The 20817-nt window shown below is 36.6% G+C and overlaps 1 protein-coding gene across 1 annotated transcript in view; it reads left to right on the top strand.

Moving 5' to 3' along the window:
* The window catches only part of NEB (nebulin), a 225660-nt gene that overhangs the window by 111823 nt on the left and 93020 nt on the right, over positions 1-20817 (top strand). Inside the window, exons 68-77 of the mRNA XM_008566372.1 lie at positions 1459-1566; positions 2929-3240; positions 4244-4447; positions 4866-4970; positions 5932-6039; positions 7457-7768; positions 9375-9578; positions 10846-10950; positions 11092-11199; positions 11707-12018. Of these exons, the coding sequence (XP_008564594.1) occupies positions 1459-1566; positions 2929-3240; positions 4244-4447; positions 4866-4970; positions 5932-6039; positions 7457-7768; positions 9375-9578; positions 10846-10950; positions 11092-11199; positions 11707-12018 (1878 nt within the window). The remainder of the gene's footprint in view (positions 1-1458; positions 1567-2928; positions 3241-4243; positions 4448-4865; positions 4971-5931; positions 6040-7456; positions 7769-9374; positions 9579-10845; positions 10951-11091; positions 11200-11706; positions 12019-20817) is intronic.

Raw genomic sequence — 20817 nt, 5'->3', positions numbered from 1 at the left:
TTCAATTGAAAATTATAAAAAGAAAGAAAAAAGAATATACACACATACACACACACACACACACACAGATAGATAAAGCAAATATGGCAAAAAGGTTGATAAATTGAGTAGTTGAGTATTTATTGTACTGTTGTTGCAACTTTTCTGTAAATTTGGAATTTTTAAAAATAAGGTCTGTAAGTTTGGAATTTTAAAAAATAAGGGAAATATGCATTTAAAATATTAAAGCATACATTAAAATATTTGATTAACTACAACTATATACAGATTTTGTTTTTAAAAAAAGAAGAAAAAGAAAAAAGGCATACCTAACCCAGTAGTTACTGTGATACATGCCTGAGAGTATTAAATCAAAACAAAACTCTGCCAAATAGATAGTTTAATTTATCAGTGCCCATCAAGATCTTTTTCAATCAAGACACCATGAGCTCTTATAGGTCACAAAAATCTCATTAAGAGATCCAATAAATTTATACTTTTATGTTTAAAAATTGCTTATCAAAATGTACATTTTGTTTTGATTTATTGAATACCAATATTATTTAAAATTTATTTTGTTTTAAGAGGTGTATTAGTCCGCTTCTGTTGCTTGTAACAAAGTACCTGAAATTGGGTAATTTATAAAGAAATAAAATTTATTCCTTACAGTTTCAGAGACTGGGAAGTCCAAAGTCCAGGGAAAACATCTGGTGGAGCCTTGTTCTTGGTGGTGACTCTACAACGACATAGGGTACCACATGGCAAAATGGCTGAGCCCGAGAGAGAGCTAACCCTTCACTCACTCTCCTTTTAAAGCCATCAGAACCACACCCATCATTCTGTGAATGGATCAATCCATTCACCAGGACACAGTCCTCACAACTTAATCAGCTTCTAAAGGCCCCACCTTTCAACTACCATAATAAGATTTCCCTTCGTCTTAGTACTGTCACAGTGGGGATTAAGTTTCAGTGAGCTTTGGGGGGTCATTCAGTTTCCAGCAAAAAAGATACAGAATTGGTCAAAATTTTTGTAAGTGGCTCACAAAAAAAAGTCTAAAGACTATTGGTATAGAGGATTTGTTTAATGATGGAGCGCCTGTGTTTTGCTTTCTGTGTGCATCTGTCCTGCCACAGAAACTGAGCAGTGTTGATGTTTTCTCAATTCACAGAAAAAACAAATTATATCAATTTCGTGTTTTTAACTCATAATCTAAACACATTTGAGAACTATTTATATAATGTATAAAATCTATAAGGATTTGTGCAGAGAATTTGTGATGTGAAACTTGCTGAGTATGAAATTTCCATTTCAAGAAATAGCTTGAATAAATAGAGAGTAAGAGAAAGAGTTCCTTTCTAAAGTTAAGGCTGAGCATGCCAGTGCACTGTTGCATCCAATAGTAGTTCTCCTTTGAAAAAATACATTTTGAGAGTGAAAGTGAGTTCTGAATCTAAAAGCTACTACATGTTTCCTCAGAATATCTATCGCCAGGCCATGGAAGAAGCCAAGAAAGAAGGCTATGACTTGAGAAGTGACGCCATTCCCATTGTGGCTGCCAAGGCCTCCCGGGATATTGCCAGTGATGTAAGAGATGATCAAGTCCTAACATTTGTTAGCATCAGGCCAGCCACCTGCATGGGGAATCACATTATTGGAATACAGCTGGAAGTCTTTCTAACCATAATCCACCTTAATCTCCTTTATTGCACAGGCAAATAAATTGAGGCTTGAGACAGCAGATAGCTTGCCCAAGTTCACAAGCAACATAGAAGCAAAGCCTAGAATATAATGTAGTTCCTTTAACTTATCTTTTGGTCTTTACTTGATAGGAGCACCTTGACTAAAGTTAGATGGACTTATATTGAGCCACTCATAAAACCTCATGAGCTCTCCTTAAGATACACTCAAGGCAAAATACCAGGAAAGAAGCTGGCTTAACTGAGTTCTTTCCCATCACTTGAATAAGAATATAGGATCGCAAAAAAAGCTAAAAATCTCCTTGCTATGGGGTCCACAGAATCAATATTTCTTTACCCTAAAAATGAAGACATCAGATTCCTGGAGATCTTAAATATTAATCCAAGAGTAGAAAAATCATCCTTTTTTTTTTTGTAGGTTTAAAGAAATTTTTAATTGTGGTGGGAAAACAATATAAAATTTACTATCTTGACATTTTTAAGTGTACAGTTCAGTAATGTTAAGTATATTCACATTGTTCTGCAACTGATCTACAAAATTTTTCATCTTGCAAAGCTGAAACTCTGTACCTGTTAAACAACAGAAATTGTCCACTTTTAAACTGCCCCTTCCAGATTATTTGTGAGGAGAGAATAATTTCCCAGAATGCCCTAGAAAAAAAATTTAATGAACCATGTAAACACATGCCCCGGATGTGTTCTGAGATGGGCTAACCCACGTGATGGACATTTGAGACACTGTCATGGTTTATCACTATAATTGGGCTCACCCTTTAAATGTTCACTTTTTATCACTTTTTGCCAATATATAGTTCTGTAGCACATATAAAAGAATCGTTGTGGAGTTATTCTGTGGAGATGTGCCAGTGAACACAACACCCTCTTCTTTGGGAGTATAAACATGCCCCAGTGTGTAACATCACGGCAGCACATTTGATGAAACTTCCCTGCTGTCTCAAGGATTTCATAGAAAAACCTCATCACAGAAAGAACAGGGACCAGCCCTTGTTGCCTCCTCCTTACTTACTGCATCCTTTCTTGCAGTACAAATACAAAGAAGCTTATCGCGCCAGTGAACACAACACCCTCTTCTTTGGGAGTATAAACATGCCCCAGTGTGTAACATCACGCAGCACATTTGATGAAACTTCCCTGCTGTCTCAAGGATTTCATAGAAAAACCTCATCACAGAAAGAACAGGGACCAGCCCTTGGTGCCTCCTCCTTACTTACTGCGTCCTTTCTTGCAGTACAAATACAAAGAAGCTTATCGCAAGCAGTTGGGTCACCACATTGGTGCCCGAGCCGTACATGATGACCCCAAGATTATGTGGTCCCTTCACATTGCCAAAGTGCAGAGCGACCGCGAGTACAAGAAAGAATTTGAGAAATACAAGACAAGGTACAGCAGCCCAGTGGACATGCTTGGTATTGTTTTGGCCAAGAAATGTCAGACCTTGGTCAGTGATGTGGACTATAAACATTTTCTGCATGACTGGATCTGCCTACCTGACCAGAATGATGTCATTCAGGCACGGAAAGCTTATGACCTCCAAAGTGACGTGAGTATCCCTGATGCTGGCTCCGCATGTTGAAAGCAGATTTGAAACATGTCCGTGGGTTCTGACTAGTGCAAATGGACTGAAATTTGTTGGTATATCTCAAACAATATACAACTGAATGTCTGAAAGGAGTTCCTCATTGGAAGCACTTTAATTGTTTTACAGTATGTTTTCTTTCCCCAAAGTTATATGTAAAAGAGGAAATAAAGTAAATATTTTCAATTTTATACAGGCATATATATTCCTAGTGATTTGGGCTTTCTTTGTCTGAATTGGATAAAACTTAGTCCTCAAAAATATACCACTACCAATTTTTGGCTAAGGAGGTAGAAATGTTTGTGTGTCAGTGGAGGAGTGGAGGAAGTGGTAAGAAAAGTATACCGGGATACATTATTTTAATAAACATTCATGTTTTATATTTAGTGACAGGAAAATGCTAAGACATTCTTGTCTTTTTCAAAACCAACCATCTAATCCTTATTAATATATACCATGTCCTATTGAGAGTAAAGTAAAATAATAATTAGGGAAATATCTAATATATTGTCTTTACAACACCACATTTTTTCCCAGACTTGATATTTTGTGATTTTTGAAGATGGAAATGAAGGCAAGAGTATTTGTGATTGTAATACTCACATGCCATTGTTCTGAATGTGTAGTTTTACTTAGAGCTGTAAGAGCACATTTTCCAAGGCTAAAGAAGCACTGCTTCCGTGTAACAATCTTGTAATACTCTCAAGGGCAGGACCATGTCTTTTACTTAAAACAGAACAAAACGACAACAAAAAAAACCTTTCATCATTCCTGGTGCAATCCTCTGTACCAAAAAATTCTCAGAAAAAAAATATGTTCAGGGCTCAATAATGTCTATAAGTGGGCGATTATGCGGGGAGCTTTATCTGCTTATCAGTGCTTTTGAATTTCTCTAATATGGCCAATTTTGAGACTATGAGTCTAAACCACTTATTAATAAATGTATTTTTTATCTGTTGATCTGCAGAATTTGTATAAATCAGACCGTGAATGGATGAAAGGCATTGGCTGGGTTCCAATTGGTTCAGTGGAAGTTGTTAAAGCCAAAAGGGCCACAGAGATACTAAGTGAGAGTATCTACCGCCAGCGTCCGGACGCACTGAAATTTACCAGTATTACTGACACTCCAGAGCAAGTGCTGGCAAAGAGCAATGCGTTAAACATGAGTAAGGTGAGTTTTCAATTTTCACTGTTAAAACAAGGTAAAAATTCTGACATATTAGTACATTTTAAAGATTACTATAAGATTTATGATATCTTTTAAAATGATTTTTCTACTGTAGTACCATAGTTACTTCAAAATATTCAACTGATGTTAAAAATACTATGCGCAGTAATTATTTCGTAATTCTTTCCTAGACATATTATAAATACTACAACCCAGTTATACTTTTCAGAACTGTTAAATTCCTTAACAATTAAAGAATTAAATTATCTAAAGAATTTTAATAAGAAAAAAAGGTAGGAATTTATGTAGTTTTAATAATTTTATTTCTACTTTGTATACAAGAGATATGATTGGCACATAATCAAAAAAAAAGTCTGTGAATGCCAAAATAACTTTTCTCATCTCTCTTTTTTTTTAACAGCGTTTATATACTGAAGCCTGGGACAATGACAAGAAAACAGTTCATGTCATGCCTGATACACCAGAAATCATGTTAGCCAAACTCAACCAAATAAACTACAGTGATGTAAGTAAACCATTGCTCTCGTAATGAGCAGAAAGGCAAAAATGAATGATTATAACTGTTTCCTCAGTGAAATGTTTTGATTATTCTATTATTATACATACTCCGAACTGACACTGTCAGTAAAAGAGATGGTTCCCCTTGATTCAGTTTTGGGCTATGTGCTGAGTCCACAAAGTAAACCAGCTTTTTATTAACAGACTATCAGGGAATGGAAGGCTTACAGAGAAATATCCCAGTAGGAATTCTACTTTTAAAACCTTCCCCTACAGGTCAGTGTGGATATCAGGCATTGTTGTATTTAACAGCTATTTAGTAAGCAGGCACTAGTTTGGAACTCAGTAAGTTATTATGCCCTGTATTATTTTGCTGCTTCAATATGCCCTAGTTATCATTTAATGTTATTCGCCAGCATTTTTCCAGGCATCTCTGTTAGGACCAAAATTTTCATAAGAGCAATGATCCCAAAACCCAGGTCCACAGATTGATGATGGTCTGAGATGATAGTCCACAGCAAAAAGAGAAAAAATAAGGACAATGCATTGAGTTTTTATAAACCCAAATATATCCAATTTTTAGATACTCTCCTAATTCTTCCCCCTTCTTTAGCACTAAGAACCAGCCGGCCACACACACACACACAAAAAAGGAAAATGTCCTTTTTTTAATTTTATGATGGCCATAGTATATAGTTGTTTTTTACACATGTTTGTTTGGTGAAATAAAATTTTGGCAATCAAATGCTGATTTCCAAAAAAAATTTTCTGAAATTTACAAGTCAATAACATCCCAAAGTTTAGAACATGTGCCTTGAGCAGCTATGAAGCAAAGTTATCTATAAACCCACCCTAAAACTTGGCTTTATTACTTGTTTCTGTAGTTTAAATGAGGACAGAGAAAATGTAATAATAAACAGCATCTTTTTTATGAAATGATCAATGAATAATGTCTTTCTTCTGTACAGAAACTCTATAAACTTGCTTTGGAAGAGTCCAGGAAGGAGGGCTATGACTTACGTCTGGATGCCATCCCAATCCAAGCAGCCAAGGCTTCAAGAGATATTGCTAGTGATGTAAGTGGATGTTTTGGGAAGAGGCATTTCTTACTCAAAGATGTTGGCAGATATTAGCTTTTAGAGTTTTTCTTACCAGAAATTTAGTTGTCCCTGTAAGTCTCAATTCCCTTTAGTGATTCTCCATATACAAAGTTGGAAATGGAAAAAAGAAAAGAAAAGCACAAAGAACTATGTTCATTATACCTGTTAATCAGTCAAAGATAGGGACGTATTATTTTTTTAAAAATAAGTGTTTCATGGACACCAAAAATGGGGTGATATTTTTGAACCTCAAAAATTGAGCAATAGTTGATCCAGATGTTTGTGAAATTAAAGAGATTTACACCACATGTAAATCAGCCAATATAAATGTGAACTCTTTCCTACTACTTGTATCCATTCAGTCTGGCATTAAAAGAAGACCACCTGGTGGATACATTTTAGAGTTTTGTCTCATCCTTTGTAATTATCAGTGAGGTTCTCCTAAGATGCCCCTAACTGGACACAAGAACAGACTGTGAGGTAAGCAAAGCTTTTTCTCAGCAACCACTTGCCACTTCTCTCTACTCCTACTTTTCCTATGAGAAACACCTCCTGAGGGGGGCCAGTGTCCTCATTCAGTCCCAGGCCTCCTTAGGACCCAAATCCAGACATTCCTTCTCTAGGAAGGCCCCATGCCTTAGAATTATGCTTCATTCCTTCTATTATCAAAACCTTTTCTAGTTAAGCTGACAAAGCCAATACCATGATTATCTCATGGTAAAATGGACTGCACTGTGTTCATTCTTGAATTTTATTTATTTATTTTTGGTAGCTGGCTGGTATAGGGAACAGAATCCTTGATCTCGGAATTACAAGGCTGTACTCTCACCAACTGAGCTAACCAGCCAGCCCCTATTCTTGAATATCAAAAGTAGATAGAGTCTCTCATGGTGAAAGTTCAAGAACATTGACAGGCTAATAAGGGAGATGCTTCCTGGTGACATATAAACTCTATCTAAATGAAACACATATCCAGGACCAGGGAATTCATTATAAATTCTAACTAAAATTTTTTTTCTAAGATATTCTTAACGTCAAACATTTTTAGAAAAATAACCATGTGGGTGCCCCATTAGATTGTACAAAACATTTACCTTTACCTGTTAAGGAATCAAATGTAAACTAGGTAGTGTAGTTTAGAAAATGGGAAAAATGTTAGGAATGAGAAGGTGTACATTTTAGATTCACCCCTGCCATCTACTTGTTATATGGCCTTAGACAAATCACTTAACCCCTCTAGGCTTTAAGTTCCTACTTCATAAAATGAGGTTGATAATATTCACCTTTTCCCTCACAATAGTGGTAGGGAAAATAAAAAGAATGTGTGTGAATCTATGAAATGTGGTGTATGTATGTTCTTATCATTAGACTCATATCCCTTTTCTTTCTTCAGTACAAGTACAAGGAAGGCTACCGCAAGCAGCTTGGCCACCACATTGGGGCCCGGAACATTCAGGACGACCCCAAGATGATGTGGTCCATCCATGCAGCCAAGATCCAGAGTGACAGAGAGTACAAGAAGGACTTTGAGAAGTGGAAGACCAAGTTCAGCAGCCCAGTGGACATGCTGGCGGTGGTGCAGGCCAAGCAGTGTCAGATCCTAGTCAGCGATGTAGACTACAAGCATCCCCTACATGAATGGACCTGCCTGCCCGATCAGAATGACGTCATTCAGGCTCGGAAGGCCTATGACCTGCAGAGTGATGTGAGTGGTCTCATATTCTTCAGCCACGTGTTTAGAAAGTTTAGAAAAGGGTTCTAACTTTTTTGTGTCATGCATTGTTTTGGCAGTCTAATGAAACCTGTGGACAGCTTCTCATGATAATGTTATAAAATGCATAAAATAAAACATATACATTAGTTTTAAAAGAAACCAATCATATCAAAATGTCATTATCAAAATATTAAACCAAATCTGTGATGAAGTAATATCTATATGCTTTTTTATTAACACATTAAATGAAAAGATCTAGTTGTGAGTATAATAACTACAGGTACTTTAATTTCAAAGAAGTGATGAGCATAAATATTTCAAGATGTGTGCAACAACTGTAATAGGACATAAAAATATTTGTGATTTCTATTGCTAACAGTCACGTGTAATGTCTATACTACTATAAAACGTTACCTATATATAATTGAATAAAATGCTATATTTCAGCTAGAAGTTAATGAAAATAGGGTGTTATATGTTTTTCTAAGTTCATTGATGCCAGGTTAAGAATTTCTGGTTTAAAGCAACCTAATTTTCCAGATGAATTGATTACATTATCTTTTTCTTGACAACTTATGGGAAGTATCTACTATAACTTGTGAATGGAAGCTTAGGAATGAATTACACATATTGACACAATTTTTCTAAGAAACTGAAAACAACAACTTCCCAGAAATATGTTAGGGGCTTTTGTTGTTGGCCAGTAGATTGTCCTTTGGAGATTCAAATACTACCTCATCGATATTTAGCTCCTGGTTTGAATCAAGCTCTGACTAAATTGTCACTTTTGGAAGAATAAAAGTAGTGGCACAGTTAAAAAGTTTCCCCAAAAGCCATAAAAACTAAAAGAGTTGTTGACTTTAGGGATGAGAAAAATTCTCCTTCAGCCAATTTTTTATATTCAAAGAAGAAAAATGAAAGGATTAAAAAAAAATTTTTTTTGGCAGATGCAAGGGATCCAATCCCTTGACCTTGGTGTTACAAGGCTGCTCTCTAACCAACTAAGCTAACCAGCCAAAATGTCATTTTTTTTTTTTACTTGAATTCTAAGACAAGAAAGGGGACTGAGAATAAGATAAATGAGTGAAAAAAATGTACTTTTTGACTTAGTAGCATGTACATAGAATCATATGACAAAAGATGCCATCTTGTTGTCCCAGGGAAACACATAATGCAATATGTGGTCAACCAGCAATGTCCATCCCTTCTTTATATCACACGACTGGCTGTGAAGGCCACTGCCCAGTGAGATAGGAACCAACTGTATTCTAACAGAGTATCATTCCTACGCAAGGAATCAGAGGATAAACACTTTGTTTCAGGAAGCAGGCAGTAATTTCCCTAAAGTTTTCTATTACTGAAATTGCATATTATTAAAGAGATTTTATGGGTCTTTAAAACAGCAAATATTGGCTACCTTCATGAACAAGGCATTTAACTAGCCATTCTAAACCAAAGAAAGGCAATCCTGTGTGTCATCCCAGAAATTCACACAAATAAGATTCAGAATTATACATTAGCTGCATGTGTAAAATCAAAATCAGGCACCGGGCTATCTAGTAACGTCTACAAATATTGGACATTATTTTATTTTCAGGCTATTTACAAGGCTGATCTTGAGTGGCTGAGAGGCATTGGATGGGTTCCTATTGATTCTATAGAGGTCAAGAAGGTGAAGAGAGCTGGAGAAATCCTGAGTGAGAGAAAGTACCGCCAGCCTGCAGACCAGCTCAAATTCACATCTATTACAGACACCCCAGAAATTGTTCTGGCAAAGAATAATGCCCTGACAATGAGCAAGGTGAGTCTCCAGCTGTTTCCTGTTGCCAGAGTCATACCTTGCATGGACTTGGCTCATAAAGTAGGAAATGCCCTAAAGGGTCCCCAGAGAAAAGAAATGGAATGGGCCCCAACAGAGTATCTGCTTGAATTCTGGTTGGCCCTGTAAGCCCTTCTCAACACTGTGCCCCTAATTCTATGTATGCATGTAGAAGCACTGCCCGTGATGATTGCCCTAGAGTAATGCACACACCCTTCTGAGCAGTTACCAGGAGACATCACAAATGTATCACCTTTCCCTGCACATTCTCCTAGGCAGAGCAGACTCAGACCATTGGCATTTCTTTGTCTATCTGGTAAGGAATATAAGCCATTCAATTTTCCATTCAAAGGCAGTGTCAGTGCTTGAATTAGTTGCTTGGTTTGATCTTCCACCTGAAGTTGTGGAAATCTGCTTTTGAAAGTGAACTGCTACTCTGCTTTCAGTTTTATTACACAAGCAAGACAGATGATCATTTCTTTCCACCAGAGTTCTATCAATCTGCTTATTCTTTATCCAGTGGGTAGGCACTTAATATGCATATCTTAGATTGAATTGAACTTACCTGAATTCTCCCACATCTGCTAGAACATCTTCCAATCATTTAGGTAGTAGGATTGAGTGATCAGTGCACAATATAAAATCAACTCTCAGCAAACTCCAGAGTTTGAGGTACAGAATTCCAGAAATTCTATTTTACAACACATCCATCAACAGCAACCACAATGATAATAATAGGAAACACTGTAAAAATTGCTGAGTACCTACTATGACTCAGGCATTTTACATATGTTATGGCTAATCTTCAGAAATACTCAATAAAAAATATAAAATTATCCCGTTCTCAGAAATGAGGAATGTGAGGAGTTACGCACCTTTTTCAAGATCATACAGCTTGGAAATAGTGGAGTTGTGTTTGAACTTGGGATTAACCCTGAAATCCAGAGATTTCTACTATATCATAGTCTGTAACTGAGCTCCATCTTTGGAGATCCGATGAGTAAGCTTGTTATTCACTGGATGAAAAGAATTAATAACTGGGACCATTGTATTGCTTCATATTAGTTATGAAACCATAATACAGTTGGTCAAATATTGCCATGCTTTACTCTCCTCACAACCCTTTTGTTTCCCTCACCTTCAAATAGCTTTAAAAAGGACCTATTTTATGTTAAATGTGAGTTAAATTTGATAGTAACTGTAATATTACTGGCTTTAACAAAAGGTTTTATACCCTGCCCCTCTGTAGCATTTATATACGGAAGCTTGGGATGCTGACAAAACCTCCATTCACGTGATGCCAGACACCCCAGAAATCATGCTGGCCAAGAGCAATTCTGCCAATATCAGCCAAGTAAGGGATTTTCTGATTGTTTTTTAAGCCTTAGTAGGAGTCATTAAAATGCTTTTCCACCTTAAGAATTTCTTTTCTGTAATTGGCCTATTAACTTTCTAAAACAATTTTATTTTCTATTGTGTATTATCCCCTGACTAGAAACTTTACACCAAAGGATGGGATGAATCAAAGATGAAGGACTATGATCTGAGAGCAGATGCTATTCCCATCAAAAGTGCCAAGGCCTCCAGGGATATCGCCAGTGACGTGAGTACCTTCCATCTGGGTCCCCTTGGTCTCTGCAATGCTGAGCAACCCATAATGTGGCTGGTGGAACACATTTCTAATTGCTTCCACATGTGTTCTCCCATTCCTGCTTTCTAGCCTCCAAGACCTTTCCCTTGATTGTCACAGAGAAGAAAAATACATATTGGAATGGGAGTTAGAGCTGCTGCATGAAAAGTTTCTACCAATAAAGATATATGATTACACTATGGTTATTTGTATGACTGTGTAAAACATTAGTTTTAAATTGTTCAGAGATGCAAGAATATTTGTAATATGAAATCCTTGCTCATAATTGTCAGCATGAGTTGATGCTAAAATCATAAAGATATATGATTACACTATGGTTATTTGTATGACTGTGTAAAACATTAGTTTTAAATTATTCAGAGATGCAAGAATATTTGTAATATGAAATCCTTGCTCATAATTGTCAGCATGAGTTGATGCTAAAATTGGATATCTAAACTTGTATTTCTGGCATTTTAGTACAAATACAAGGAAGCATATGAGAAACAAAAAGGCCATCACATTGGAGCCCAGAGTGTTGAAGATGATCCCAAGATTATGTGTGCCATACATGCAGGGAAGATTCAAAGTGAAAGGGAGTACAAGAAGGAATTCCAGAAGTGGAAGACCAAGTTCACTAGCCCAGTGGACATGCTAGGCATCTTGCTGGCTAAGAAATGTCAGACTCTCGTCAGTGACATTGATTATCGTAATTACCTGCATCACTGGACATGCTTACCTGATCAAAATGATGTTATCCAAGCAAGGAAGGCCTATGAATTGCAGAGTGATGTACGTAACGTGAACTTTGGGGAAGGGGAATGGGAGGACACAGATTTGCTAATTGTCCAGTCAGTGCCTCTGTGGACAGACCCATAGGTTGCACACTGCACAAACTTAGAGAGGCACCACTCACCATGCACAAAACCTATATATAGGAGTTATGATATGGGAAGCCAAAAATAGAGATAAAGAGTCCTCCTGAAGTCATATCCTTTATTCCTGGACTAGATTCCAAACTATTTTCCTAATGTCATTTGTAATTTCTGACAATGAAAATATATTTCAGACAGATATAAATCATCTGAATGTCTTTAAAATAAGTGCCACTATTGTTCTAGACCAAAACACTGAACAGCATTTCCTTGGATTAGTTATTACAGGATTAAAATAGCATGAGAATCAACAAAAGTTCCCTTTTAAAAATTTTCAATTATATAATTTTTTGAAATATCAAATAATTATATTATGGAAATCATCTTTATTACTATTTATTATTATTAGCCATGGTTAGTATAAATAATGATGCTTTTACAAATTACATGTGTCATCAATATTAGAAACACTGAATCATGTAAGGTCTCAGGTCTTACTTTTTTGGAAGCACCATCTCCTGTGCTTATCGTCCCCTCAACCCCAGGTACTTGATTTTTCAACTAAGGAGTAGTATGTCTAGCATTCAGAATGACATTTTTGTCTAACATCTTTGTAGAATGTGTATAAAGCAGACCTTGAATGGCTGCGTGGCATTGGCTGGATGCCAGAAGGCTCCGTAGAAATGACCAGAGTGAAGAATGCTCAAGACCTCCTGAATGATAGACTCTATAGAATGCGCCCGGAAGCTTTGAAATTCACTTCCATCGTTGACACTCCAGAAGTTGTCCTTGCAAAAGCCAATTCTCTGCAAATAAGTGAGGTAAGAACCATCCTTTCTACCCAACTTACTTTTTCCTAAATTCTGCTTTCAGATGATGCCAACCCAAACTGAGCAAGTAGACTGTTCCTCTTCAAAGAATTTTGGTGATAGCAACTCTAAAACTCTCTTGACTAGTTTAGTGAAGGTACACACAAGGTAGAACTCTGACAAACACCAACATGTCTTTCCGCTACCACACGTACACACGTTAAAGCACTAAAATGAAAAATGTCACTCCATGTAAGTTCAGGGAAAGAAATATTTATTTAGCTTCTATTAAATACTGAGCATGTAGCATAATGCTCCATAATAAGTAGTATAACATTGTACTAGTGAGAATTGTATTAGAGAGAATTCTCTTGAGAAACAGAAACAAAAGGGTGTCTGTGTGTATATAAGGAGAGAGAGAGATTTATTTTAAGGAATTGGCTCTGAGATTGTGCAGGCTGACAAGTCCAAAATCTGCAGGCTGGAGACCTAGGGGAGGGTTGTAGTTCAAGCCCAAAGGCAGTCTACTGGCAGAATTTCTTCTTGCCTGGAAGGCCTTCAATTGCATGAGGCCTACCTGCATTAAGGAAAGTAATCCGCTTTACTCAAAGTCTACTGATATAAAGGTCAATTTCATCTGAAAAATACCTTCACAGAAACATCCAGAATAATGTTTGACCAAATATCTGGGTACTGTGGTCTAGCCACATAAAATTGACACATAAAATTAACTATTATAAATACATAAAAACATTTTTTCATATTAAATAGTTGCTAAGGGTTAATGTTTCAGATATCTCTTCTATATTTCCCTTCTCTCCACAGAAACTGTATCAAGAAGCCTGGAATAGAGATAAAGCCAACGTCAGCATTCCTTCAGATACTCCGGCCTTGCTGCAGGCCCAGATCAATGCCTTGCAAATCAGCAATGTAAGAGGCATGAATGCGGAGCCTTTATGGGGCAATATCTGTCAGCTTATGGAGTGTGTTGGAATGGACAAATTACCTTAGAATGTCTGTGGCTTTGGTGCTAGACATCTTCTCTTTAGCTACCATTCCCATTGCAACATGAATGGAAACTCTCCTTTCAGTGTTAGCTTAGATATGTGGCAGGGTGTCTAGCCTGCAGGAGTTGGGATACCCGAATCCTACTGGTGTCTTTGTTGACTCTCAACAGTCTCTATTGTCTTTTTAGATATTTTTGTTGATCTGGGGCTTTTAACATTTCAAAGCCATAAGAAAGCCAAAAGACAATTTTAAATTACATCCAACCAGCAGGATATTTATGATATGTATATCACATCCTTTTAGCAGAAACCTCTGAAAAGTCAAAGAGCAGAATTAGGAAAAAAATCTTATCAGGTCTTATCAAGTACCTTGATGAAGGTTCTCTGGCTTCACCATTGATTCTTATTTTCCATGTACTGTGTAGTGGGGTATTTTCAAATGCATACCATATTGTGATGAATGCAAATATTCAAACATTAATAGAGGAAGATTTTTAGCTTTAAATTTTTAATCAAAAGTATCCTGTATTCCACAAAGAAAACAGCCAACAATGAAAAGAACTCAGAAAGGAATGCTTTTTTCTTATGCTGCCTTCGTTACATTACCTTATGATTTATGTTGTAACTACTTTCAGTATATTCACTTGTTTGCAATTCTTGTAAACAAACCTATTTTCCCTCAATAGAAACTCTATCAAAAAGACTGGAATGAGGCCAAACAGAAAGGCTATGACATCAGAGCAGATGCCATTGAAATCACACACGCCAAAGCCTCCAGAGAGATTGCCAGTGAGGTACAATACTTTCTATTTTCTTGTGGGTTTTGTCCTCTATAAAATAGGGAGACTGTTTTTTCACCAATTTTGTTTTTTTCCTTAAATACAAACAATTGCATTTTGTCTTGTGCTAAAGGCTTTCTCTATTTAAAAATATTAAAATGGGATGTAAAACATTAAGATTGGCATCTGTTTGTTTCTAGGTAAAAACAAAATATCATGAAAAACCTATCCAAAATTCTTGGGGAAAATGTCATTTTATCTGCTAAAGGCTTTCTCTATTTAAAAATATTAAAATGGGATGTAAAACATTAAGATTGGCATCCGTTTGTTTCTAGGTAAAAACAAAATATCATGAAAAACCTATCCAAAATTCTTGGGGAAAATGTCATTTTATCCCCCCAATATTACTGACATTCGTCACAAATATAAATCATAGATGATAGTTTCATATAAGACTTAAGATTGAAATCATATTTTATGTACAAGATTATATGCTGGAGGCTTACGTGGAATCCTCCTAGTAACCTTATGAAGATCATTTAACACTAATTTTAAAACTTACCAATAGTCAAATTATTATCTTACCAAGTCCACCCCAACCCGCAGCTCCAAATCTTTAAGCCACCTTATTCCCTTTCTCCAGTTTCTTCTGGTTTTTTTTTTTTTTTTAATCTTGTGTATCCAGCTGTTTTCTTCTTCTGAGTCCTCATTTTTACCTCTAACAACCATAGCCAGTCCACAGTCTCTGCCTTATTCCTGGTTTTCTCTCTCCCTTCTCTCCAAACTTTCCAATGTTACCCAAACATGGAAAAGAAACAGAAACCATCTTACGCTAGTCCTAAGACACTCATCACATGGAAACTCTTGTCCATAGATCTTTAGTTGTCATCTTCTGATTCAAGCCAACAACCTTGCTTTCCATTCCTGAAACATGTGTCTTCCTTGCCAGCCTCCAAAACCACACACATGACCTTTCCCTACCTGAGGTACCTTCAGAACTCTTGGGAGACCAGCTGACTTAATGCTTCACTTGCCAGGCAACCTTGGTGATGGTGACTATGGCCCCTTATTTTCCCCATCTGAAATATATGATAATAATAGTATCTACCTCTTAGAGACGTATGAGGGTTAACTTGATTATAATTGTCACTATTCAACTATTTCTGACTGAAAATCTCAGCAGTTTTATATAGATCAACCTAACACATTTGAAGCACTCATAATGGTGTCTGGCTTATAGTGATTGCTCAGTAAATGTTAGCTATTTATTATTACTATTAGTATTAGTCTTATTCTTGTTTATCACACTATTTCCCTCCTGATTTACTCGTGTCCTCTGTGAAACTACCAAAAATAGTCCTATCTAATTTTTTTTTAAATGGACTGAAATATATAACAACTACCAATATTGAGCCAATTTACATTAAGGCTGAGAAAACGTTCTACAATTATTTAAAGAAAAATCCTCTTATTGCATTATTTTCATTTGTCTTTTTATCTGATTTTCTCACAACTTTAGTACAAATACAAGGAAGGTTATCGTAAGCAACTAGGCCACCACGTGGGTTTCCGCACTCTACAAGATGACCCCAAATTGGTGTGGTCTATACATGCTGCCAAAATCCAGAGTGACAGAGAATACAAGAAAGCTTATGAGAAGTCTAAAGGAATTTATAATACACCATTGGACATGATGTCAATTGTTCAAGCGAAGAAATGCCAGGTCCTGGTCAGCGACATTGATTATCGCAATTATCTGCACCAGTGGATATGCCTGCCAGATCAGAATGATGTGATCCAGGCTAAGAAAGCCTACGAACTGCAGAGCGATGTGCGTATACTATCGCCAGATCCGCGCAGATGTGTGTTTGTGTGTTTAATCACAGAGTATTCCCCACAGGCATAATTCACATGGTAAACTTAACAGAACCTAACATAATCTGTACTATAAATGGTGGTACCGTTTTTTCAAACATTTTCTGTCTTACGGAGGATTTCTTCTATGGCAGCAAGACCTTATTTACCAAAATGAGAATCAGGTTCTTATTTTATGTAATTAGGTAGAAAATTTCAGTGCCAGTTCTTCTGACCCAATACTTATGCATGATAAGATATCTAAATTTTAGAAATAGATGTAAGCATAAGAAAATGTTGAATTTCAAGTTTATCTGACACAGAGAAAAAGAGAGAGAAAGAGAGAGAGAGAGAGAGAGAGAGAGAGATGGATATAGATGTAGGTATGTATGCATGTATCTACGGATCTTCTTTTCTAAATTCCTACAGATNTCCTCTATAAAATAGGGAGACTGTTTTTTCACCAATTTTGTTTTTTTCCTTAAATACAAACAATTGCATTTTGTCTTGTGCTAAAGGCTTTCTCTATTTAAAAATATTAAAATGGGATGTAAAACATTAAGATTGGCATCCGTTTGTTTCTAGGTAAAAACAAAATATCATGAAAAACCTATCCAAAATTCTTGGGGAAAATGTCATTTTATCCCCCAATATTACTGACATTCGTCACAAATATAAATCATAGATGATAGTTTCATATAAGACTTAAGATTGAAATCATATTTTATGTACAAGATTATATGCTGGAGGCTTACGTGGAATCCTCCTAGTAACCTTATGAAGATCATTTAACACTAATTTTAAAACTTACCAATAGTCAAATTATTATCTTACCAAGTCCACCCCAACCCGCAGCTCCAAATCTTTAAGCCACCTTATTCCCTTTCTCCAGTTTCTTCTGGTTTTTTTTTTTTTTTTAATCTTGTGTATCCAGCTGTTTTCTTCTTCTGAGTCCTCATTTTTACCTCTAACAACCATAGCCAGTCCACAGTCTCTGCCTTATTCCTGGTTTTCTCTCTCCCTTCTCTCCAAACTTTCCAATGTTACCCAAACATGGAAAAGAAACAGAAACCATCTTACGCTAGTCCTAAGACACTCATCACATGGAAACTCTTGTCCATAGATCTTTAGTTGTCATCTTCTGATTCAAGCCAACAACCTTGCTTTCCATTCCTGAAACATGTGTCTTCCTTGCCAGCCTCCAAAACCACACACATGACCTTTCCCTACCTGAGGTACCTTCAGAACTCTTGGGAGACCAGCTGACTTAATGCTTCACTTGCCAGGCAACCTTGGTGATGGTGACTATGGCCCCTTATTTTCCCCATCTGAAATATATGATAATAATAGTATCTACCTCTTAGAGACGTATGAGGGTTAACTTGATTATAATTGTCACTATTCAACTATTTCTGACTGAAAATCTCAGCAGTTTTATATAGATCAACCTAACACATTTGAAGCACTCATAATGGTGTCTGGCTTATAGTGATTGCTCAGTAAATGTTAGCTATTTATTATTACTATTAGTATTAGTCTTATTCTTGTTTATCACACTATTTCCCTCCTGATTTACTCGTGTCCTCTATGAAACTACCAAAAATAGTCCTATCTAATTTTTTTTTAAATGGACTGAAATATATAACAACTACCAATATTGAGCCAATTTACATTAAGGCTGAGAAAACGTTCTACAATTATTTAAAGAAAAATCCTCTTATTGCATTATTTTCATTTGTCTTTTTATCTGATTTTCTCACAACTTTAGTACAAATACAAGGAAGGTTATCGTAAGCAACTAGGCCACCACGTGGGTTTCCGCACTCTACAAGATGACCCCAAATTGGTGTGGTCTATACATGCTGCCAAAATCCAGAGTGACAGAGAATACAAGAAAGCTTATGAGAAGTCTAAAGGAATTTATAATACACCATTGGACATGATGTCAATTGTTCAAGCGAAGAAATGCCAGGTTCTGGTCAGCGACATTGATTATCGCAATTATCTGCACCAATGGATATGCCTGCCAGATCAGAATGATGTGATCCAGGCTAAGAAAGCCTACGAACTGCAGAGCGCTGTGCGTATACTATCGCCAGATCCGCGCAGATGTGTGTTTGTGTGTTTAATCACAGAGTATTCCCCAGAGGCATAATTCACATGGTAAACTTAGTAGAACCTAACATAATCTGTACTATAAATGGTGGTACCATTTTTTCAAACATTTTCTATCTTCTGGAGGATTTCTTCTTATGGGAGCAAGACCTTATTTACCAAAATGAGAATCAGTTTCATATTTTATGCAATTAGGGAGAAAATTTCAGTGCCAGCTCTTCTGACCCAATACTTATGTATGATAAGATATCTAAATTTCAGAAATAGATGTAAGCACAAGGAAATGTTGGATTTCAAGTTTATCTGACACAGAGAAAAAGAGAGAGAGAGATAGATATAGATGTAGGTATGTATGCATGTATCTACGGATCTTCTTTTCTAAATTCCTACAGATGTTATTCCCAACAGTACATAAAAGGTAGACTGGTGATTGTAAAAGCTCAACCTAGCATAACAACAAGTGTGTGCTATTGCTATCTGTTATTCTATCAAGTGCCACATGTGAGTCCTGCTCCAATTCCTGCAGGATGCTGTGAGCTTCTCCCAGAGATGTGTGCCAGAGATATAACACCTGAATATTAACATTTTATGTTGATCCTTGAGCTTCGTGGGATTGGCCACCCCATTGATTTAAATAGAGGAGGTGTGTGGTTTACAGGCATCAAACTCTCATGGGCAAATTTGACTCTTCCCCATTGTGTGTTCCTCTCCATGTAGAACTTGTACAAATCAGACTTGGAATGGTTGAAGGGTATCGGATGGTTGCCAGAAGGTTCTGTGGAAGTGATGAGAGTGAAGAATGCCCAGAATCTCTTGAATGAAAGGTTGTATCGTATAAGGCCTGAGGCCCTCAAATTTACCAGCATTGTTGATACCCCAGAAATAGTCCGGGCAAAGATCAATGCTGTACAGATCAGTGAGGTAAGTTGGGTTGATGACGTTTCCAGACAAGTTGAAGAAATCTCAATCAAGAAAAATTCTAAATGTGAGCTTTAAACTGCTAATATCAGCATTAGGATCTTGAATACACATATATCTGGATTCATCTTCATATAGTCAATAAATTAGCAGTCTCTGTATTTCACTTGCTTTGATAAGTTTTTGGTTAATACAAGTGCGGTGGGCATATTCATGTTCCACAGACTCTGTTACACACTTCGACCGTATTTTGAGATCCAGACTACAATACAGGCTCACTACTTAATACCATAATCACAAAACTGCTGTCTTTTTGTTGCTATTCGGTCATGAAATAGGTTAAGTCCAGGGGCAACCCCAGTGTTAGGCATCATGACAGTTATTTGGGCCAAGAAAATCAGGTCCTGATTAGCAATGGGGACTATCACAGTTACCTGCAATGTGGACTTACCTGATGTACAGTTAGATGTGAATAAATGAAAACAAATAATTTTACTACCATATTTCTGACTCGTTTTCTATTTGTGTTCTATCACCCATCAGTGTATTCTTGTTGAAGTCACTGTTGGCCACTTTTAAATAAAATCACAAATGAAGACAAAATGTGATGTAAATTGATATCAGAGAACATCCAAAGAGAACTTTGAATTTTACTTGTAATTTTATTCATGTAGTAAGATTTATTTACTGATCAACCTCCATTGTTTTCCATTTTTACCAGCCATTGTATCGCGATGCCTGGGAAAAAGAGAAGGCCAATGTGACCATCCCAGTCGACACTCCACTGATGCTGCAGTCCAAACTCAATGCCCTACAGATCAGCGATGTAAGCCACTACACGTTCACCTGCTTCACACTGTGCGCGCTGCCTAACCAAACCTTCTGGCAGTAAACTCCAGAGAGAGTCTGGCAAAAGGCATTTTCCTACTATTCCTTTTATTTCTAGTCTTTAGGCTAATGATAAGTAGCTGTGTGGGTCTGTGTGTGTGTTTATAACACAGAGATGTGTGTCTCTATCTTGGGTGGAAGGAAAAATGCAATGGTTTCTTCAAAAAACACTGCATAAAACTTACAGATGCATGTATAATAATGTTTACCTCTTCTTTTGTAGAGGACCACCAGGGCCTTTTCTTTTTAAAAGCCAAGTAATATATGCATATTTATTCTGATTTATATACCACCTACTCCTGCCAGGATTTCTTCAAAAGACATTATCGGGAGAGAGCTTTACTAA

The sequence above is a fragment of the Galeopterus variegatus genome, unplaced genomic scaffold (genome assembly GCF_000696425.1).
Source record: "Galeopterus variegatus unplaced genomic scaffold, G_variegatus-3.0.2 Scaffold237, whole genome shotgun sequence".
NCBI lineage: Eukaryota > Metazoa > Chordata > Mammalia > Dermoptera > Cynocephalidae > Galeopterus > Galeopterus variegatus.
This window is presented reverse-complemented; position numbering and strand designations above follow the sequence as displayed.